The 18,625-nt window shown below is 44.4% G+C and overlaps 1 protein-coding gene and 1 long non-coding RNA gene across 3 annotated transcripts in view; one reads left to right on the top strand and one right to left on the bottom strand.

The window, feature by feature from the left end:
• OTOA (otoancorin) overlaps nt 1-13,622 on the top strand; it is a 47,551-nt gene extending 33,929 nt beyond the window's left edge. For both annotated transcript variants that reach the window (XM_083413343.1, XM_083413344.1), the window contains 7 exons: nt 129-284; nt 2,503-2,645; nt 4,429-4,565; nt 5,678-5,775; nt 9,214-9,406; nt 12,846-12,941; nt 13,532-13,622. In XM_083413343.1, the coding sequence (XP_083269469.1) occupies nt 129-284; nt 2,503-2,645; nt 4,429-4,565; nt 5,678-5,775; nt 9,214-9,406; nt 12,846-12,913 (795 nt within the window). In that variant the 3' untranslated portion in view covers nt 12,914-12,941; nt 13,532-13,622. The remainder of the gene's footprint in view (nt 1-128; nt 285-2,502; nt 2,646-4,428; nt 4,566-5,677; nt 5,776-9,213; nt 9,407-12,845; nt 12,942-13,531) is intronic.
• LOC310664579 overlaps nt 1-18,625 on the bottom strand; it is a 182,905-nt gene that overhangs the window by 135,133 nt on the left and 29,147 nt on the right. The window lies entirely within an intron of this gene.

Here is an 18,625-nt window from a genome sequence, read left to right as displayed (position 1 = left end):
CCGCATTATTGATTTTAAATGATAATTTGTTTTTAAAAAGTTATCTTTCAAAAAAGTGAGGTGTCACACCTTCTGCCCTTGGGAGAATTCCTGGCTAACCGCAATATATTGTTGTTGTTGTTTTAAAGTCTTGGGGCCCCCTGACAAGCTGGAAGAGCTACCACATAGTTTCCCTTGGGCACATTGCTGCAGTGCTAAATGAGACTGAAATTGGAATGCTGGATTTGGGTTCTATCGATACCATTGTGGCACTCAGCCAGCAAACAGAATGGAGCCCTACGCAGGTGAGTGTGTCCAATTGGTGAATCCACTGTAGGCTGGTTGCCATCAGTGCTGGATTAATGTGTAAGCTAAACAAGCTATAGAAGGGGTCAGCAATCTTTTTCAGCAGGGGGCCGGTCCACTGTCCCTCAGACCTTGTGGGGGGCCGGACTATATTTTTTTTGGGGGGGGGAATATGAACGAATTCCTATGCCCCACAAATAACCCAGAGATGCATTTTAATTAAAAGCACACATTCTACTCATGTAAAAACACACCGATTCCCGGACCGTCCGCAAGCCGGATTTAAAAGGCGATTGGGCTGGATCCGGCCTCGGGGCCTTAGTTTGCCTACCCATGAGCTATAGCTTAGGGCCCCACTCTCTTGGGGGCCCCCCAAAAATGTAAAGGAAAAAAACCCCTGGTTGTACATTTCCAAAATATAAGATAAAAAAACAAAATAAAACCTACCTACAGCAACAGTGTTTTGTGTTGTGTAGGCTCCTATGATGCAAGTAATGGGACCCGCCTGCTAGCCTGCTCTAAAATATCACTGGTTTGCCCATTTATTTATATGGCGTGCCTACATTCTGCATGGACTGGTTGCATGGCAACATGTGCAAATGGCTTTAGATACCTATTAGGTCCATAAATTACCATAGGGCAAATATTCAACACAAAAAACAGCGACGATATGTTTTTTTACAAAGGACAGCTGGCCATATAAAGGGCCCCATTAGCTTCAGTACAGTAGGTTAGGGCCTCATCAAACCTAAATCTGGCCCTGGTTGCCTTGTAGACAAACTGGCAGCAGATTGGGAACGGGGGGGGGGGGGGGCAGTTGGCTTCTCCTTTGCTGAGCCAGAGCACATTCCTAGCTAGTGGCTTCCCACTCTACAGCAGCTCCATGTGGCAGAAAGGGCTGGGAAGGGCGACATTGGAAAATCCCCCACCGCATCCCAAAGGTTCCAGCTTCTAGATCACTTGTTTCATTTTATTGCTTTGATTTAAGAAAGTGTATATACCAAACTGCGGGAGGCAGTGGAAGACAGGAGTGCCTGGTGCGCTCTGGTCCATGGGGTCACGAAGAGTCGGACACGACCAAACAACTAAACAACAACAATATACCACTTAAAATGACGCAAACTCCCCAAGCAGTTTATAAAGAACAGTGTACAAAAGCAAAAATTGGGAATTTCCCCAAGTGTCAGAAAATATTATTTACGTGTGAAACAACTGTGGCCCGTGTTTTGTTAGCCCCAAAATGGAAAAGGAGCGAGGTCCCAACCAAAGAAGAATGGCAACTTAAGTTGACAGAATAGGCACAACTTGCAGGCTTCACATACAGAATAAGAGAACGAGAAGAACATACGTTTAGAGAGAATTGCAAAATGTTTATTGAATATATGGAAAATAGTTGTGTACAGCTGAAAACTCTGGCAGCGTTAAGATAAATTCAACAGTGTGAATATGTTTTGATGGATGTAATAATGGAAAACTGATTGGTATATTTTTTGTAAAATATGCAGGGATATAAGATATGTAAAGTGAGCCATGGAAAGAGAAGAAGGGAAGTCTTTGATATCTTAAGTATGTAAAATGTTTATTTGAAATTGAAAAACAAGTTTACATTTGAAAACTATCAAAATTTAAATAAAACCAGCCATTTTAGAAAGAGTAGCACATAATAAAACAACATAATAGAATGCATGTTAAAATTTCATGCCTAGGTAGGAATTTAAATGGGCACCGAAAACAATACAATGAAGGCGCCTTATGCATATAAATGGGCAAGAAGTTCCAGTGTGTAAATTCTGCTGTATCGAAGGATTGATTCCTTGCAAGTTCGGAATGACCATTATGTGGCACTTGTAAAAGTGCCAGCTCCACAGATCAAAGGGGTCAAGAAACTATATATTTGGTAAGGCAATCCTTCAAGTAAGGTGGTCCCAGACCTCTGGGACTAGCTTAAAAAGATCCTTTAAGTAAACTGCTTCTTTGCCACGGTGACATCCTATAGTTTGATTCATGGACAATATTTGACTAGAACATGCATTGTCAGTTCAAAGAAGTTCTTTTTCACTTTCAATGCAAAAGCCACTTTTATCATTATTTTTGTGTGCAAACATTCTGATTCTATGATAATCAGTTGCATCATAGCTTCCTGGAGTGCAGAGTCTTGTTACCTTCTAATTTAACCGCTTTTAACTGAGTTAGATCTTCATTGTGTTTGTTTTTCAGGCCAGGTCGATTTTACAGGGCTTTCTGGAAGACTCAGGTCAAGGAATGGACACCCTGAAAAGCTTTGATTTGGCTGGACTAGGCCATAATCTTTGTGCTCTGAACTCCACAGAGATCGAATCTATAAATGCAGTTGAGTTCAGGTACAGCACCACATTTCTTCCATTAACAATGCACTTACGAAAGATAAATTAGAAAAAAGTTAATGTTGTATGGCTTTTATTGTAATCTCTGATTTTATTTTGCATGTTGAGCTAATTTTTTTTAAAGTTGCTTAGAGACTCTTCATGTAGCAAGCAACTAATAAACTGAATAAATAAATAATAATATTAACAGTAAAAGTCATAAACTTTTTTGAGAAATGTTCCTTACCAAAAAAATAATAATAATCCCCAGGCTTACAATAAAGAGTACTAAAACAGAATACAGTTAAAACCAATGTGTGAAATACTAATAGTATTAGCAACAGTAGTAAAAGCATGTTAGCTTGAAATCTAGCAGCTCCAAGGGCCTTCTGGCAGTTCCCTCACTGTGAGAAGTGAGGTTACAGGGAACCAGGCAGAGGGCCGCCTTCTTGGTACTGGCACCCGCCCTATGGAACGCCCTCCCATCAGATGTCAAGGAAATAAACAACTATCTGACTTTTAGAAAACATCTGAAGGCAGCCCTGTTTAGGGAAATTTTTAATGTTTGATTGTGTTTTTAATATTCTGTTGGGAGCTGCCCAGAGTGGCTGGGGTATGTATATATGTATGTATGTATGAATGAATAAATAAATATCATTAAGAAACCCTGACAGTTAAACATTAAAAGGTCTTGGGACTAGTGGAAATACGTATGTTGTGTGCACCCTGAAGTTCAGGAGAGGACCTCTTCACGCAACAGAGAACTGAATTATGGAATTCACTCCAACAACAAGCAGTGATGGCCACCAACTTGAATAAGTTTAAAAGAGGATTTGACAAATCCATGGAGGACAAGGCTAATTGCCATGATGTGTATTGTTCTACCTCTATTGTGGCAGGCAGTCTGCCTTGCATTGCCAGTTTCTGCAAATCACAAGCGAGGGAGAGGACTGTGGCACTCAAGTCTTGCTTATGAGCTTCCCACTGAGGCATCCGACTGACCTCTGTGAGAGCAGGGATGCTAGACTAGATGGGCCATTCCATTGGCCTGACCCAACAGGGCTAGGGTTGCCGGACCTCCAGTCTCGACCGAAGTCTCCAGGTTTGGCTGGTCCCCTCCAAGTGACGGATGGGGAGCTTGAATCTACAGGTGGGCAAGATTCCCTTTGAAGCTTCAGCCCAGCAGGGGCTGGCTGCAAATGATAGCATATGTACACTTTGGGATGTCTGCCTTCCTCTGTTCCCTTCTCTCAATTAACCTCCATCTCATGGGGTTGCCCTATGATGTCACCGAGGAATGCCTCCATGACATCATCACCAGGGACCACCCCAAAGTCCCAGGTTTGGGCCCTGCAATCTCAGGGTCTGCGATACTCCTGACCTGAGAACCCTAAGCAGGGCTTTTCTTATGTTAAGCTATGAATCATGAACTAGTGCCTGGTGCTAGCCCACTCAAAAAGAAAGAAAGTGCAAATGATTGCCTTGATCAACATATTAAATATTATTTACTATCTCATCTTTTTTCATTTGATATGCAGCTCATGCACAGAGTAGCTTCACACATGGCTTCTTCCGCTGCCCCACAAGTGTCAAAATTTTCAGGTGATAATTGCACATGTATATATGGAAGCTGTGGGAAGCAGCAAAATAGATACTCATCGTGCAAACGAACGTGATATTATTATGATTCCTTACAGCTGTCTAGGAAGAATCTCATGCATGAAGCGCCACTAAGTCTACTTTAATATTCAGGCTTTTCCAACTGTGTAAAATTACAGTCCCCTTTTTGCCCTTTCTGCAGTGCTGTTGTTTCAAGGATTGGCTCTCTGCCATGCAGCACAAACGTTCTGAAAGAGTTTAAGAAGAAGGCAGAGTCTGTGTTTGGAATTGCTACAGGGTGGGACAGATCTATCCTGCAGGAGATTGGCAACATTGCAGGTAAGGAGGCTCGCATCCGTATCAAGGATGTTCTGAGCGATGTGGTCCACCTTGTACCCTATATCTCTGAATCAGAAGACAGATGGGGAAATAGGGAAAAGATGAATTGAGATTCCTGGAGCATAACAACTGCTCGCCTGTATCTGGTCACCATTAACCTTAGATCCAATATTGGTGGGATGTTGTGGTGGCCTATAATGTAACCAAGTTAGGAGCAATTAAACCCATTGGAATAAAAGAGTTTAAAAATGCAATCCTATGCATGTCTGCTTGAAATATGTTTCATTGTGTTCAATGGGACATGTGTCAAGGTGAGTATGGGATGTATACAACTAAGTTTACTCAGCTGGGATAGCTCAGTCGGAAGAGCATGAGACTCTTAATCTCAAGGTCATGGGTTTGAGCCCAGCGTTGGGCAAAATATTCCTGCATTGCAGGGGGTTGGACTAGATGACCCCCGTTGTCCCTTCGAACTCTACAAATTCTATTATTCTGAGTAGACCCACCGAAATGAATGAATCTAACTTAGTCACATATATTAATTTCAGTGTGTCTGCTCTGGGTGTGACTGCTGTTGGATACAACCCTATGGGTTGTGTCATTCCTTCTGAATAGACCTATTGAAATGAATGGGCAGGACTCAATCATGTTCATTAACTTCAGTGGGCCTACTCTGAGCATGGCTAACATTGGCAACTATGCTATGGCGGATTGTGCGACGTTGGCTTATAATATGTGTGGCACAGCTTATTTATATGTTCCTTACATGGATGTTTTGGGAGATGGGAAAGAACACAAGCAGAAATGGCAACTTTTGCCCTTAAAACAGAAACAAAAGGAAAAAGAAAATTGGATTAATAAGGTGCACTTTTACAAGGGCTGCACATCGAACTTTTCATTTAACTGCAGAGAAGCTCCTTGTTTTCTTAAAGGCCTGATTTCCCAGAGGTGTCTGAAAACATTTTAGAATCAAATATTGATCAGCTAAAGCATACAGAGGCTCTGAAATGTACGTTTGCCCCAAATTCAGCCTAATCCACCGTGGTGTGAACTAAGTAAGCTGCATTCTGATCTCTTTTTCTCACTCTCTCAATCTTTTCCTCTCTCTCTAGCTGGCTTAAATGAGGAAGAATTAAGAGCTCTTGATAAAGAATTGATGCCCTATTTCCATCCAAGAGCAATAAAATATATCCCTGATGAAATCTTCAAAGTAAGTGTTGCGAATGTTTTGATTCTTTCCCCCATTACTTCTGCTTTGTTATAAACGGTGACGTGAATGCGTATCTTCATTCGGAGAACACTTTGAAGGGCTTCTTCTGAAGTCTCTAGAAATAGTAAAGTAGGGTGTAGTGGCACGGATGGGGAAGCTTTGGCCTTCCAGATGCTGCTGCACTACAACTCCCATCACCCCTGGGTATTGGCCATGCTTGCTGGGGCTGATGGGAGTTGTAGTCCAACACCACCGGTGGGGGGGGGAGGTTCCATACACCTGGTTAGAGTTTCAGGAGACTAGGGTCCAAATCCCCATTTTGCCACGAAGCTTACTGTGCGACCTCAGGCCAATTATTACCTCTTAGCCCAACCTACCTGACAGGGTTGTTCTGTCAGTAAAAGAGCAATGTAAACAAATAGTCAATAATAAGTAACAATGGCCATGTTCCAGCAAAGCTGATATCTCTCTATATACCGTATTTTTCGCCCCATAGGACGCACTTTTTCCCCTCCAAAAATGAAGGGGAAATGTGTGTGCGTCCTATGGGGCGAATGCAGGCTTTCACTGAAGCCTGGAGAGCGAGAGGCATCGGTGCGCACCGACCCCTCTTGCTCTCCAGGCTTCAGGAAGCTATCCGCAAGCCTTGCAAGCCCTGTGGGAGTTCCCACGGGCTCACAAGGCTTGCGGGCAGCAGCCTGCCGTCCGAAGCATGGGGAGCCCTCTGGAGGACTCCCCGTGCTTCGGGCGAGTGTCCGCAAGCCTTGCGCACCCGACGGGAGGTCCCGCCGAGCGCGCGAGGCTTGGGGCGGCACCTTGCCACCCGAAGCACGGGGAGCCCTCTGGAGGACTCCCCGTGCTTTGGGCTAGTGTCGCTAAGCCTTGCGCGCCTGGCGGGAGGTCCCGCCCAGCTCGCGAGGCTTGGGGCGGCAGCCTGTCGCCCAAAGCACGGGGAGCCCTCTGGAGGACTCCCCGTGCTTCGGGCAAGTGTCCGCAAGCCTTGCGCACCCGACGGGAGGTCCCACCGAGCGCGCGAGGCTTGGGGCGGCACCTTGCCGCCCGAAGCACGGGGAGCCCTCTGGAGGACTCCCCGTGCTTTGGGCTAGTGTCGCTAAGCTTTGTGCGCCTGGCGGGAGGTCCCGCCGGGCGCGCGAGGCTTGGGGCGGCACCCTGCCGCCCGAAGCACGGGGAGCCCTCTGGAGGGCTCCTCTTGCTTCTGGTGGGTGTCCGCAAGGCTTGCAGCGGCAGCCGCAGCTGGGGGGGGGGAAATAAATTCCTCTGGAGGACTCCCCGTGCTTTGGGCTAGTGTCGCTAAGCCTTGTGCGCCTGGCGGGAGGTCCCGCCCAGCGCGTGAGGCTTGGGGCGGCAGCCTGTCGCCCAAAGCACGGGAAGCCCTCTGGAGGGCTCCTCTTGCTTCTGGTGGGTGTCCGCAAGGCTTGCAGCGGCAGCCGCAGCTGGGGGGGGGGAATAAATTTTTTTTATTCATTTCCCCCCCCAAAAAACGAGGTGCGTCCTATGGGCCGGTGCGCCCTATAGGACGAAAAATACGGTAGTTGCATTTACTCCATGGTGAAGCTAAGGACATAAAAGAGTTCCCGTGGGGTTTGCTGCATACAGCTTGTGCATGCTGGATTTTTTAAGTCTAGTGGATGATAGCAATGTGTTATGCACATAACATGAAGTAGAGATTGAGGAGATTGTCATTTACTCTGCGTTAGAAAAGGGAACCCAATGTAATTTGAAATTCCTGGACTCATACACAGGTCAGAAAGCAGTTAAGCAGGATCCACAGGCAAGTCGCAAGGCCATCCCAGCTGGGTCACAGCAAAGCTGTTGCCACCATATTGGTCTGACCACTGATAGTCCATTAATCCCGTCATTGGGGTTCCATATATGTAGCACTAAACATATATGTAGTTACTAAACATTGGCGTCACCCCCTCTCCACCATGTTGCTTGTTGATTTTTTAACCAAAGAGAAATAGCTTTGTGATGCAACCTCTACTGCAAGGGTTGTTGTTTGAGAAAGTCCAAAAAAAGCTCCTTTCCTCTTGATGAAAGTCAATATCTGGGCTCTCTCATCCTTTTTATTTTTGCAAACTCTAAATGGGGAAAGAGAATTTTTTTGAAAGATGAAGAACGTTCTACAAAATCAAGGAGAGCTCAGAGGTGCTATTATAGGTGTCAGTCGCACAAATTGCCATCTTTGTTCTATGTGGAAAGATAATTACTGTGCAATTATAACAGTAGCCGGTTTTCAAAGAAGGCTTAATAATATGGCCTCACTCGGCAGATTATTTTGCACCTGAAGAAAAGATCCGACAGCCGAGGCAGTCGATGACATCTCTTCGGTTTTGTGGATCACATTGATTGCATCATTGTTTTTCCAGTGTAACATTTTGCAAGCACAAATGAAGACAGACGGTTGACTCCGAAGCTGCTGATGTGAAACAATGGAGCAGAAACCGCTAGGAGGATAAATTGTCATATATGGGAGATTGCTTGGTGCAGGTGTATTGTCTTCTCCAGCTCCTGCATCTGGTTTGCCATCACACACCAGCAAGATACACAACCTTCTATGTTGTATAGATGAAAATACAGATACTCCTGGATTCTTGTGATCATACACACGATAGATAGATAGATGATAGCTAGATGATAGCTAGATGATAGCTAGATGATAGCTAGATGATAGCTAGATAGCTAGATAGCTAGATAGATAGCTAGATAGATAGCTAGATAGATAGAAAGATATAGATAGATGATAGGAAGGATTTTCAGGAATAATTAAATACATAAGCAGAGGATGTTATCTGTTCAATAAAGTATGTTGATATAACTGCATTACACTGTTATATTTCCCTCACTCAGCAAACAAACATACACAGAACCACTAACAAATTTACTAAATGAAACAAACTAAATCCCTCCAATGTTGGTCATGTCCATTTATTTCAATGGGTCTACTTTGAGTAGGGCTAACACTGGCTGCAACTCTTCCTCCAAGTTGTTCAAGGTAGCATACCAGCTTCACCCCCTCTCCATTTTATCTAGTTCAGCACATGAACCGCTACCCCACACTGGCTCCTATGTGCTGTATACTGAATGCATTTACTCTGCAATGCCCTGTGTGCTGCTCACTTTTCAATCACCTGGTGCTCCTGTACAGGAAAATCCTTCACGAGTGCTGATGTGGTGTAGTGGTCAGAGTGCTGGACTAGGACCTGGCAGACCAGGATTCAAATCCCCACTCAGCCATGAAGCTCACTGTGTGACCTCAGGCCAGTCACTGCCTCTCAGCCTAACCTCCCTCACAGGGTTGTTGTGGGGGGTTAAATGAGGAGGGGGAGAACCATGCACACTAGCTCCTTGGAGAACAAGGTTGAGATAGAAACATAATAAATAAACAACATGAAAATCTGGTTTTGCTTTGTCCAGGAGCTGTCCCCAGATCAAATAGCAAACCTTGGTCCTGAAAATGCTGCCGTGGTGACAGAGTTGCAGCGTCAGCATCTCAATGGATTGCAGCTTCAGAGTCTTCAGCTGGCGATGGATGGAGCCAGAACAAGCATCCAGGAGCTTCCACTCCATGAGAGCACGGTCAGACCGACATACACATCAGTTCAGAACAGTGAGTTAAAAATAATAACAACTCTCAGGCCATATCCATGTTGTTGCATGTATCCCAGTCACTGAGAGGGGTTCCAGCACTGTGTTTGGTTTCCTTGGAATGAAGGTCAGTGGAGATGGTGTTGTCTTCAGGATGTATGGGTTTCTTAACACAAATATGCAACCTGAGTACAGGATGGAGGGGCTCACAGCATTAGCACTCCAGGAGGCTTCGCTTCCCCTTTAGGTTCCCAGCAAGATCATCAAGCCATAGCTTAAGGTCCATCACAGAGCAAGACAAACCTCTGTGTCCCTAGCTTCCAGCAGTAGCCAAAACTCACACACACAAATTCCTGCTTGCTCTATTGGTCTTCATCCTAGAATGACATGTCATCCAGCCAGGTGAGGTGGGAAAAGGCCCACCCCTTCGTCTTTATGGCAACAGGACAACCTCTTTGGACACTTGCAAATTGGTCGTTGAGACAGTTCTTTAAGGGGGAGGGTTGTTACATTAAGTTACATCCTTGGTCCAGTAACATCTACTTTCTTTGACACTATGAGAAGGAGCAGACCAAAGGCCCATCTAGTCCAGCATCCTGTTTCCAACCAGTACCAGACCACAGAAGAACAGGCAAACTGCAGGAATTTCTCTTTTTGTCTGAATTCTCTGACATCCATAGCACAGAGTTCTGCTCAAGGTATCTGGAAAAAACACAAAGCTCCACATAATCACAAAAGGATGCTTTCCTTTCTGTAGTATCATGCAGCCCTCTCTATACAGCACCAGAGTGCTATCCTTTCCTTGTTGCATGCATCTCATTATGTAGGACCCATATGGTAGCAACACCCTTTAATTAACACAATGGCAGCTGTAGCTTACCATCAGAAAGCAAAATTCCAGTAAGAACAATTGCTGGATGATAATTCCTTTGGTGGAGACCATGGTTTCTTAGCCCTACGTAACTTAGCATACCAATTTCTTCTTCTATTTTAAAGCATTGCCCCCTCCCCCAAAAGTGTAAAACATAATGGTGTGAAACAGATTGCAGTTTAATAAGTGATGTTTCTTTTGATTATAAAAGTTACAGGGAACCAGGCAGAGGGCCTTCTCAGTAGTGGCGCCCATGCTGTGGTATGTCCTCCCATCAGATGTCAAGGATTTAAATAACTTTACAACTTTTAGAAGACATCTGAAGGCAGCCCTGCATAGGGAAGTTTTTAATGTTTGGTGTTTTATTGGAAGCTGCCCAGAGTGACTGGGGCAACCCACTCAGATGGGTGAGGTACAAATAATAAAATTATCATCACAACCATGACAAAAGCAATCAAGGATGGAGGAGCTCTGCAGCCAGGATGGCTGAGCAGTTTAAAGCACTGCAAACAGGTCGCAGTCTCCCCTGGAGGTAGAGGTTTGAATCCCACTTCTGGCCAGGCTACATTTTGAGGAAGGGCCATAGCTCAGTGGCTGAGCACCTATTTTGCATGCGGAAGGTCACAGATTAAATCCCTGGCCCTCCTTTGTGAAACCCTGGAGATCCACTGCCAGTCAGAGAAGACAGTACTGGTCCGGATGCAACCATGGTCCTCAGGGGAAGGGCCCTGGCTCAGTGGTAGAAGATCTGCCGTGCATGCAGAAATCCCTAGCATTTCCAGACAGGGTTGGGAGAAGCTCCTGTCTGAAACCCTGGAGAGTCTCTGCCAGCCAGAGTAGACAGCAATGAGCTATATTGACCAATGGTCTGACTCAGTATAAGCCAGCTTCCTATTGCTACAAAAGTTGGGTGCCACCTTCACTCTCTGTTGAGTGGTAGGAAAATTCCAGGTTGTTCCAGGTGCTCACCCAAGGCCTGTGCTTCTTTGGAGAATTGAAGACAGGGTGGAGACTGTTGTAGTTTTATGATTTATTCAGATATTTACACCTAGGTTTGGATGGAGGGAGTCCAGCTCTTACAGAATGGTCATCTCAAGAAGGGCTTGTTCCCCACAACAGTGCAACACTGGAGTCAAAGGCATCTTTCCCATCCTGCCTTTAGCCAGCATGCCCAAGATGAATCTCTGTCTTTGTTCTCTCCCTCCTTCTTCCCAGCACACCTTGCAAAATACATGGTCACCTCTGTCTCTCTCTCTCTCTCTCTCTCTCTCACACACACACACACACACACATACCCGCTCACTTTTGGCAACCTCTGTCTGCCCAGACCCAAGATTCCTCTTAGATGGGCCACCAACACCTTTTGTCAATTTAACACCTCTATCCTGGCTTGGAAAGGAAGCTTAGCCTGTATTTTTCCACTGGCCAGCAATTTGCCCTTTAATACTCCAAAAAAATCAAAATTCTACCATTTATTAATTTCTGAGGTCTAGGGCCCCCCAACCTCACAACACTATGTTCCTATGTTAACTCAGTATAAAGCAGCTTCCCAGTTATGGGATCCGTAGGACCTCAATGGTTCATCCCAAGATTTCTTTATTTTTCAATGACAACTTTGGCAACATCATCCCTGTCTGTGACATCATGCGTTGCGACAGGTGACCACTATTCCCCTAGCTTGGTACAAACAGAGTAAATCAAATTTCCTTGTACTCACTGGCTCATTGATTCTTCAGGGATAATCTCTCAAGAGAGCACAGATGCTGCTACCAGTATTCTCCCTCTGGGTTTTGGTGGAGCAAAAACAGCTGTCAGCTGACAGTGGAACTTCATTATCTCTCCTTCATGGAGGCACTGAAGAAGTTCCCATTTCCCAAATGATCTGGCAATGTTCCTTTTATGTCTGCTGTATCTTCTCAAAGGATCCTAGTCATTTCCTGCTCTTTTAACCACACACTGCAGCTGGTTTGTCCTTTCTACCTATGTAATGTAGATAAGGCACATATTGCTCATGACATCACAAAGCTCAGTAGCCTAAACCCTAACCCCCCCCCCCTCTGAAATTCTTATTACATTATACATTTTCCCCAAACTCTAGTAAGAGGTGTGGATGTAATGCTCTAATGCTTTGCCTATACTCCATAATACTTTTCTTGGTACGCCATATTCTCAACAGCACTGCAGTTCATTTACTTCCTGTATTGTGTAAATTATAGTTTGTTATTCCACCCAAACCAGGAAACTCTGGTTGCATTTGCAAAACAACTTTCAATGTGGCTTGAATGTCCATTTCTGATTTGGAAGGTAATCACAAACCATTGTTTATTTTGTTCTGGTGTAATAGCAAACTATGGTTTGTGTTGAACAGGAAGCAAGTCAACTGGAGCAAAGTGCTTACTGCTGGGAGAGTCCCCTGGAGCAAAGAGATGACTGCTATAGCTAGCAGCATGCATTACCAATAGGCCAATTTCAGTCGAGAGAATGACCTCTCTGAATCCTTCCCCCATGTTTTCTCAGATAGCTGAATTCACTAAGGTATATGTGCACGTTAGAGATGCTGTTAATTCACAATACAATATTCTCTTTGCAGGTACTCCAATTTCCTGCAGTTTAAGTCTTTGGGTGTTTACTGCATTCATCCTGCATCCTGTTTCCTGAATCAAGTTATTACTGTTAAGAGTTTATGGTAAGCATGCTCTTTTCAATTTCTTTCTTTCTTTCTTTCTTTCTTTCTTTCTTTCTTTCTTTCTTTTTTTCTTTCTAAAAACAAAACCTTGCACACTAAGGGCGTGTGATACCATGATAGCAGCTTATTAAGAAAGCTACATTTGTGCTTTCAAACATAGTTTGAAAATGTTTGTTTTTAAATCAGGAAATACTTTTGTGGCTGGTTTTTGCTGTTGTATTCTTATGTATTTGGTAAACTGTTATTGTAAGGGTGTTCCCTCCCCACACACAACTGAAAAAATAAGATATATAAAATAGTAAAAAGATGCCCCTAATTGCCACTTTGACTGCTTAGAAATGTGCAGTGCAACTCTATGCATGTTTACTCAGAATTAAGTCCTATTAAGTTCAATGGAACTTGTGCCCAGAGAAGTGTGTATATGATTTAAATCTAAGGCTCCCTAGGAGCAAGTCCCACTGAACACAATAGGGATTAGGTTTGAACAGCCATCTAAAGGATTGTGCTGTAAGAATGCTATGTCAGGCACTAATTTTTCTGTATATTATTTCTTCCCTCCCAATATCACTCTACCTTGATGCAATTTTCAGAAGGCTACAGCTCACCTGGGTGGATACAGAAATGGTCTTTTGGACAACCTACTGATGCGGAGAAAATAAAAACATTGCAGCTTTTTAAGAAGTATGGTAGCTGTGAGTCTTAGGAATCCATTCAAGTGATGTTTTCCATCTTCCCATAACCATGGCCATAAGAAGTAGCAATGGCCATTGATTGCCATTGAGGCACTACAAAACCAGATGTAATGTTTGTAGAATAATATCCATAGCTTTTAGAATGAATCACCAGGAGAACACACTCATGTTGAAATCCTTCAGTTGCTAAGTGTTGGGTCGTGAGCCAATGGGAGACAGAACACCCATTTAGTGTCACGTGCTGTTGAATGATGATTCAAATGTACAGATATTGGCTGCTGGAAACAAGATGTTCACTATCCAGACCGCTGGCTCCATCACCCAGGTGCGAATGCTCTTAATTTACGAAAACTCCATGGGGTATTATGTGGATCAGAAGTGGGGACTCTTTCGTGGGCCCATGTGCAGTGAGCTCCCAGGAGCCAGGAAGGTTTGGTAAAACATAAGAATAAACTGACACAACAGTGTTGTGGAGTTGAAAATCTCCACAACTTTATTGATTACAGACATCTGTAGGCTTTGACGTTGGGTATCCGTCCTTGGTCAGCTGCCTGACGGATGGCTGACATTGAACAGGGCTGTGCCTAAGTTAAGGGTCACCTCAAGACTCAGGTCAACCAAGGTGACCCCCTGGGCTGCCATATGGGAAGTTCTATGGCTTATCCGTCGACCCCCAACCCTGCATGAACTTCCAGACAGATTTTCCCACCCAGACCCCTTTACCAGGTGACTCTGAGATATCACACCTGCTCAAGGAGGTGAGGTAGTATTTCACCCACCGGAAACAGACTGAGGATTCAACCCAATGCTTTTTCTGCAAAAAGATTGGGACAAACAACAAAGGCAAAAAAACCCCAACCCCTCACTGGCCCAATATGTCTGAAGGCAAACCCTCCCTGACCATGAATACGGCGACCAATTATCTCCACAGTAATTACGGCGACCAATTATCTCCCCCACAGTAGCCAAACAGATGCTCCTGGGAATCCCACAAACAGGATCTAAGGACAACAGACAATCTTGCTGCTGTTGGCCAGTGACTGGCATTCAGAAACATAATCATAATGCCTCTGACCCTGGAATCCCATGGCCATCACGATGACTAGTAGCCACAGGTAGCCTTATCCTCCACAAATTTGCCAATCCTCTTTTAAAGCCAATCTAATTGGTGGTTATGGCTACAGCGGGTAGTGTAAAGAAATGCTTCCTCTTGTTGGTTCTGCATCTCCCACCATTCAGGTTCAGTAGATAACACCAAGTTCTGACCTTCTGATCGGCAAGCCCAAGAGACTCAGTGGTTTAGACCACAGCGCCACCCGATCAGAAGGTCGGCGGTACGAATCCCCGCGATGGGGTGAGCTCCCGTTGCTCTGCCCCAGCTCCTGCCAACCTAGCAGTTCGAAAGCATGTCCAAGTGCAAGTAGATAAATAGGTACCGCTGTGGCAGAAAGATAAACAGCATTTCCGTGAACTCTGGTTTCTGTCACAGTGTCCCATTGTGCCAGAAGCGGTTTAGTCAGCTGGCCACATGACCCCATAGTTGCCTTTGACTGGGCTTAACTGTCCAGGGGTCCTTTACCTTTACCTTTTACAGCCTATAGTCCAGCACCATGGTCCAGAAAAGACAATCATGTAGTTTTTCTGTGTTTTAATTGTTCCCCCCTTCTTTATTAAGAGTCAGGGCACACTTTTTTTAAAGGTGACCTGTCGTTAGATATAATCTTTTAATCTCTGTGTCAATTACTTTAATTGCAAAAAATGGAGATTATGCTTAAATATGATCAGCATTTGATAACATATATCCTATCTATATGATACTTCAAAAGGAAGCAAGCTTTCTCCAAGAAGCCAAAATGCCTCATTGAAATATGGATTACAGTATGTTCATTATGCTAGGTGATCAATTAACACGTTGCAAGACTTTTTTTTAAAAAAAAGAAAAATCTTTGTTCACCCTCCCTTTTTTGGATGAGCAGTTGAAACCTAATGTTAGAAATGCTGTGAAAATTCCATTTGTTTTGTTATGGCAAAAGTTCTTGTGGAACCAAAATGAATTACCATGCTTACAAAGTAAATGTTTCAACTGCAATTTGGTTGTCAGGGATGAAACCTTGTGTGGTCTACAAAGTGTTTTTAATTACTTGTGTGCTATTCTAAAATTAAAAAATCCTCCAGAATTACCTTTTCCCATAATTTTGTATTGAATTGTATTCTGCAAATATAAGTTGGTGAGGGGTGATTACTTATAACAACCTTACAAGCTTATTTGGATTAGTTTATCATAGAATGTAGAGTTCGAAGGGACCCCGAGGGTCATCTAGTCTAACCCCCTGCAGTGCAGGATTTCTTTGCCCAATTAGGGCTCAAACCCATGACCCTGAGATTAAGAGTCTCATGCTGTACTGACTGAGCTGAAAAAAAGAATTAAAATAATTAAAATTGCTGGAAAACCTTCCAGCTTATCTGGTATGGTAGATAATACATTTGTTGCTTCTGTTCCAGAAGATTAAATGGTACAGGATGTTGTTGTTGTTTTACCGTAATTCATTTACTGATACAAGCCCCTTTATTTACTTCGGAACATGTTTCCTTTGATCCTGGATGCTGTTCTTTTGAACTCAAGATTGGGGATTCATAAAGAGTTGATTAAACTGATTATGATTCTACCTTGCTCATTTCAAATTTTGAGAGAGCACTGCAGGCACCATAGCTGTCAACTTTCAGATTTGAAAGTAAGGGATCAGCAGCCTCGAAAATAAGGGATCAGCAGCCTCACCTGTCCCAGGGACAGTCTACGGGATATCTAACAATCTGGGATAGCAGCAGGAAGCAGCTGGAAACGGTGAATAAGGGAATTTCCCACAAAAAAGGGGAAGGTTGGCAGCTATGGCAGGCACCAGTCTCAGAATAGCTGCTATAGGAGAAGGGCATAACACAAAATGGCTGTCATAGGGAGTGTGGCATAACACAAGAGAGACAGCCATCCCGAACAACCTTATGCCTGCCAAGGGAAATCAGCTATGTCCTGCTGGTGCTTATTGTGGAGGTCACACAATATTGATCACACACACACGTACGTTACTGTTGAATAGGTCGGCCCAAGACATTTTGATACCTGAGGCGAACTACAAAATGACACCCCACTCCCTGCCAGGGAAGGAGTGGGGGAGTGGAGATTGACACCAGGAGCAGAGGGGGAATAAAGATCTGCATCAGGATCTGCTGCCCCTGTGGATCCTGTTGTCTGAGGCAGTTGTCTCACCTTGCCTCATGGGTGAGCCGGCCTTACTGTCTAATAGTAGCAGGGCACAATTCTCAAACCCGGCGGGGGAGGGGAATACACAAGGCGACCACATCATACCCACTCTCATTTTACAGAAATTGCTTAGAAGGTTCTTGTACATTTTGCCGTATAATTTACTTTCTAGTGGGGATAAGACACCTCCGGTGAAAGCCCTGCACGCACCATGGGGCTTGTGGGCACTGGGTTGGCAACAGGGCTGTCTTTAGCAAAATGCACCACTGGGATGCAAAGATCCGCCCAGCGCCCCCAAATTTAGTTTAGTTGCCCCAAATTAACTTTTATTGAGCTTTTTTTGGAAAGGGGGGAAGCCAATGTTGTTTTTAGGGGGGGGCAAACTCAAAGTTCTTGAGCTTTTTGGGGGGGGGAATTACTCACCTGTAACGACAACGCAGCGAAAAAAACTGCTTTTGCTTCCTGACTCCTCGGTAATATTTCATGCTATGGAGTAACAGAGCGACAGAGGAGGGGGGCAGCGACTTTTGCTCCATTGCTTTTCACTGCCACCGACCAAGAGGGACCAGTATACAGTAGGTATACATTTGGTGCCCCCCAGAATTTGACGCCCAGGTGCCCCGCATCCCTTGCACCCCCGGGTAAAGACGGCCCTGGTTGGCAATCCCTGCTTTATGCCCTTTGTATTTGCTCCTTCCACTAAACTAGAATGCCTAGTTTAGAACTATGGATTGCTTGGTGTTTGTTTTTTTTTTTTAAAAAAAAAAACATTATATAGATTTATGTTTCACATCTGTTGTGGAGACACTGTTGGAATCGGAAAATAAAAATTGGACAGGTGCTGCTTTTTTTTGCCCGTTGCTAATCTCCTTGCATTCCTGTCATTTACCATCCACTACCACTCAAGGCTTGTTGCTAGGAGCTGCAGCGCATGTTGCAGAGAGACAGAATAAGGAGGGAGCGGAGAATGGTTAATAATCATGGATGGTGACGTGCTTCCTCCAGGTTCAGAGATTGTGTTGTTGTTGGCATCCTTCTGTCTGTATACCTCTCTGTGAATACCATTCATTGGGGAACATCAGGAGGAAACGGCTAATGCTCTCTTGTCCGGTTTTTTCCAAAAGAACATGAGAATATAAACCACCACCCCCACGTGATAAACCATCCCCCCCATGTGATAACAAATTTCGGGTTGCCATATTTTGTAGAGCAAAGAAGAGGACGCTATGACGACTCTCATTTTAAATACCCCTACTATATGAAGGCAATAGAAGTTGTGATATATTGCTGGGAGGGTGGGGCAGGAGAAGAGAAGAGAAGAGAAGAGGAAAGCAAGCCTTTAACCACCAGTTATGTCTATGTCTCATCCACAAAGTATAGCCAGTGACATTTTGGCAATTTTTTAAAAAAAATTCACCCGGAAAGTAATTTTACACCTGAAAAAGAGTATGCGTCCTGGAAAAAGAGGACACATGGCAACCCTACCTTCCCTTGTTGAAGCTTCATTGCTCCTTGAACCCTGCTCTCTTGGGTGTTTTGGTAAAAGGCTTTTCCCTCCTTGCACTGAGACTCCAGCTGCTGAGAGCCCTCCCTGGAACATGGACACTTAACAAATGAGTTTGTCCCATTACTACTGATAGACTGCACAGTAAATTCCCAGGAAATTCTGGAGACCATAGCTCTATGAACAGGGATAGGAGCCTCCTAACAACATGCAGCACCTGTGATAAACTACA

Source organism: Podarcis tiliguerta (assembly GCF_965153285.1).
Source record: "Podarcis tiliguerta genome assembly, chromosome: 14".
Classification (NCBI taxonomy): Eukaryota; Metazoa; Chordata; class Lepidosauria; order Squamata; family Lacertidae; genus Podarcis; species Podarcis tiliguerta.
Note: the sequence above shows the minus strand (reverse complement) of the source record. Positions and strands in the feature narration are given on the sequence as shown.